Source organism: Austrofundulus limnaeus, unplaced genomic scaffold (genome assembly GCF_001266775.1).
Source record: "Austrofundulus limnaeus strain Quisiro unplaced genomic scaffold, Austrofundulus_limnaeus-1.0 Scaffold602, whole genome shotgun sequence".
NCBI classification, from domain to species: domain Eukaryota; kingdom Metazoa; phylum Chordata; class Actinopteri; order Cyprinodontiformes; family Rivulidae; genus Austrofundulus; species Austrofundulus limnaeus.
This window is the reverse complement of record NW_013953004.1, coordinates 263830-268633: the sequence shown is the minus strand read 5'-3', so window position 1 is coordinate 268633 and position 4804 is coordinate 263830. Positions and strand designations below refer to the sequence as shown.

The window sequence follows — 4804 nt, the reverse complement described above, 5'->3', positions numbered from 1 at the left end:
ACACACACACACACACACACCGAGTTTCTAACTGCTGATATTTACGAGCAGCAAATTAGGACACTACCAAATTTATCTCCTCATGAAACGGAAATCCCACATCTTGACACTGAACACACACTCAGTGGCACACACGCAGTGACACACACTCAGTGGCACACACACTCGCAGTGACACACACACGCAGTGACACACATTCAATGTCGGAGTTAATCTGCTCTATGAGGTAGAAAATGTAGTCGCAGTGTGAGGACAAATTATCCTGCTGCTGATGTGAGGGAGTGTGTGTCTGTCCCTGAGTTAGTGTGTGTGTGTGTGTGTGTGTGTGTGTGAGTGTGTGAGTGTGTGTGTGTGTGTGTGTGTGTGTGTGTCTGTCCCTGAGTTGGAGTGTGTGTCTGTGTCAGGTCTGTCCTGCTTATCAGATAACAAATAGAGTTGAATCTGTCTGACGTGGAGATTTACAACCTCAATTATTCACTCAGAGGAGAAGGAAACAAGGAGAGACAAAAGGATAGAGGAAACAAGAGGGCAGGAAGTAGGAGACAAGTAGCAGAGGAAGTGCAATGAGGAGGAGGTCGATGTAGACCACTATTAAAGAAAACACAGGAGCAGATAAGTGGCGTCTGCACGTCTGATGATAAAGTGACGATCAGCTGAGGATGCTGATGCTGAAGGGTTACGGCGGCGATAAGACTGTGTGTGTTTGAGCAGCTGATTGTAGGTCAGAGGTTATCACCAAACACATCAGCGAATCAGAGAGCAGATTCCTGCAGCAGCTGGGAACCAACATCAGAGTGGAGTAAGACTGAAGACGGGAGTGAAACATGAAGGAATTGTTTCTGTTCGAGTCACGTGATGGTCTGAAGATGACATCAGGGTCACGTGATTCAGGTTCTTCTGAACTCTGATTCACATTTAATCAGTCCGATCAATGGTGGGCAGTGCTAACCTAAAAATTAGCTCAGCAATTTCTAAAGTGCTTATGAATTTATTTAGGTCCACAACTTTAAAAGCGATTATGCCATAAAAAAATTAGCGGAAGCAAGTTTTAAAGCGCAAGTTCAATTTGACATTTACAAGCTGGCAATAATTCATGTACAATATATGTACAACACTGCCAACTAACGGTGCATGAACCCTTGTACAGTTTAATTCTACAACCGCCGATTGCTGGGGATGTGATTTCCTGAAACAAACCTTTAGCTCCTGGTGTAAAAATTAAAGTTGTTGAGGATTGCTAGTTCAGCTGCTTCTTTGTCTTTTTCTTGTTTGTTGTAGATTTTTCATTAAAGAAGCATCATTAATGTAATTTTAAAACTGTTTATTGGAAAACTGAAGCGATGCATTCTGGGTACATGATGGATTTGATTTGTGTCGGGAAATGAATTTTCCATGTAGTTGCTCCAGTTGGCCACTAGATGTCAGTCTAACCCTGTTGGCGGATTGCTTCAACCAATTACGGCAAGCATTGAGCGCCAGCATTTAAACTTTTTTTTTTTTTTTTTAAAAAGGAGCTCCGATTGTAAAGTAAAATAAATCAATGCATACAAAATTTTAGTATGGATTACAAATGTCAACTGTTTTTACTGGGAAATGGAGTACCAAACATTGCCTTCCTTCTACGTAAGCAGACACAAAGCATTGTGGGAAATCAGAACTGTGACCGAAAGCAACTGTCAGCAAGGATGTATACGTTTCCAACAAGTGTGTTTATCTGGGAGGGGTGCTGTTGGATAGATCACGTGTGTTGTGATTCACTGACAGCCATACCTTCTGCTGTTCAAGATAATGATGACTGGTAGATAATTAGTTATTAGTGGTACTGCATTTTAATTATAGAAAGCGCAAATCTACTTATGAATTATAAAAATTAGGAAGACCGCTGAAGCTCAAACGAAATATTTAGGTCCGCAATTAGTGGATTTGCGCTTTAGCAGACTGGTGTAGGGGTCACCTCGAGTGAAGAAACAAGATTTACTGCCTCGAAGCAGGCCTCGGACAGGCCTGACGAGAGGACAGGAACTCTGTCACAAACTGAACTCTGTTTAGGCCATGACAGGTCATTCTAACCGTGGAAGAGAACCTCTCAGTTCTCTTAATCAGTTAATGGACAGAACAATCTCTTCTGTTCATGATTCATTTGTTGTTTAACTAAGAATGTTTATGCATTTGTTAAATCATGATAATGACTGTCACAGGAAAAGTGGAACCACTTCTTTTCTTTTATCCCGCCTTTAAAGATTTCCAATTGTATAAAAAATCACAGAGAATCTGATTACAATGTTTTCATTATGTTTTTATGTAAATCACTGTTTTTATTTTACTGTGAACACAATAATATAATTGTGGATTTTTCCTGAGAAAATCTTTCATTTATCTGGACCAACAGAAGGTTCAGAACTGATTATAAAACAGGAATGTTAATTAATCATCATAAATGTTTTGCAGTGATTTTTCTTAGAGTCTATCAGAAGAAAGCTGAAAAGAGGTTATCATATCATGTTGTTGAACAACCACAGGATTTTAACCTTGGGCTGGCACCGGCAGGCAAATCTTTATCTTTCTTCTCTGACTCATCTCTAAGCCTGAGGGCGGAACCAAAGTTCGTCCATTTCTTTTACTGACCCAGATGGCTTTGAGCAACACACTCTTCTCCCTGATTCCAACCTAGGAAGACAGCTGGGATTCTCTCCGGAGAAACCCCAGTTTGGCTTAAAGTCTGATCCCATGAGCTAACTAGGGAAGACTTCACAGCCAGGGACCCGGCATGCCTGTCGGTGGTCTCAACCCGAGGCTGAGCCTCATGAGTGTTTTTAACTCCCAAGGGGAGATTTTATTTTGGAAGGAGGAATCGGATACGGCTTGAATTTTTCTGGCTTGGACTGGAACAGACGAAAGTTACCTGGAAAACACCTGTTCGCCAATAACCGGTAAGTGAGCCGACATCAGTTACCTGACTGATCCGAGGTGAGCCAGCTCCTACCCCGAGGGTGCCTTAAGTAGACATCATCAAGTAAAACCGAGGCCTGCTTCGAGGCAGTAAATCTTGTTTCTTCACTCGAGGTGACCCCTACACTGGTGCCCACCACTGAGTCCGATGTTTGGATTCTCCTTCAGCACAAAGTTTGAAACTTTAACATTAAACTAATGAATATCAATCTTGGACTCACAATAATTTCTGCAGAACTTAAAGCTTGAATTCATGTGAATTCAGAACATTTCTTATCTTTGATGCAGTTTCTTCTTCCTCTTGTGTGTTTTTGTTCAGGTTCTTCCTCAAGTTCTTCCTTAAATGTAACCAGAACTGTCTGAAGAATGCAGGAAACCCCCGAGACATGAGGAGGTTTCAGGTAACTCACATTTATGAATTCATTTCCCTAAAGGGCAGGACACGGCTTTGGAGGACCTGACATACCCATAATGCACTGCAGCTCGGCGGCCTAAAGCTTATTGCTTTGCAGATAAAATATGAGAGGTCAACAGGGACCGTCTGTCAGCTTGACGTTCTGTCCATCCCAGTTTAAATGTCTCACAGTTTGATGGTTTTCCTACTCCAGTTCGGTTCTGACAATAAAACCAACAAAAACAACTCAGTTACCTAATATCACTAAATTACACATAAATATACTTTTAAAATAATTAAAAGCTCTACAGAGGCATGGAGTCCAACAAACAAGAACACAGTCAGTTTAACCGTAACTCTAATTCAGAATACTTGTGTCAAAACAGATAAATTCTCAACAGATTCTTTAGGAAACAAATTCTACAAAAATACAAAATTCAACAAATACTAAAAAAGAACTAAAAAACACACTTTCTGCCAAGACCCTAGTTTATGCAAATAAGTGAGCTGAGATGTGATTTGTGGGACAAAGTTTGCTGAATGCTGATTGGCTGTCACAGTATGACATCATCAATAAAAAGCAGCCTCTGACTCTGTTCTTTGTTCTAAGTTTCAGTTTCTGTTTGTTCCGTCCTTCACTTGCTGAGTGATCTTGTGCACAGATGGAAGCACTGACAAACAAACCATCGCTACTGAAAACACAACCTCCATGGTTGAGGTGACAAACAGAATGTGTTTTAAGAAAATAATCTGACAGCTAATGAAAGCATAGATCCTAAACTTTTTAATCTTAATTCTTTGATCTTGAGGTTTTAATCCTGAATTGTTAATCGTAAATCTTTGACCTTAAATCATTGACTTTGGATCTTTAATCTTGAATCTTTGAAATGGAATCTTTGATCCAGAGTTTTGGATCCTGAATCTTTGATCTTGAATCATTGACTTTGAATCTTTAATTCTGAATCTTTGATCTTGAATCATTGACTTTGAATCTTTAATTCTGAATCTTTGATCTTGAATCTTTACCCCTGAACTTTTGGTCCTAAAATCTTTAATTGTGATTCTTTGATCTTGAATTTTTAATCCAGAATTAATAATCCTAAATCTTTGATCTTAAATCATTGACTTTGAATCTGTAATTCGGAATCTTTGATCTTTAATCCTCATTCTTTAATTCTGAATATTTAAACTTGAATATTCAATCCTGAATCCTTGACCTTGCATGTTTGACTTTGAATCTGTAATCCTGATTTTTTCATCCTGAATCTTTGATCTTGAATCATTGACTTTGAATATGTAATTCTGAATCTTTGATCCTGAATCTTTGATCTTGCATCTTTCTCTTTGAATCTGTAATCCTGAATTTTTCATCCTGAATCTTTTATCTTGAATCATTGACTTTGAATCTTTAAAACTGAATCTTTGATCTTGAATCATTGACTTTGAATCTTTAAAACTGAA

General features: G+C 39.0%; 1 protein-coding gene across 1 annotated transcript in view; it reads left to right on the top strand.

The window, feature by feature from the left end:
- LOC106531161 (transcription factor COE3) overlaps window positions 1-4804 on the top strand; it is a gene marked incomplete at its 5' end in the record, with an annotated part of 43311 nt that overhangs the window by 8265 nt on the left and 30242 nt on the right. Inside the window, 1 exon segment of the mRNA XM_014026944.1 lies at window positions 3269-3350. Within this exon segment, the coding sequence (XP_013882398.1) occupies window positions 3269-3350 (82 nt within the window).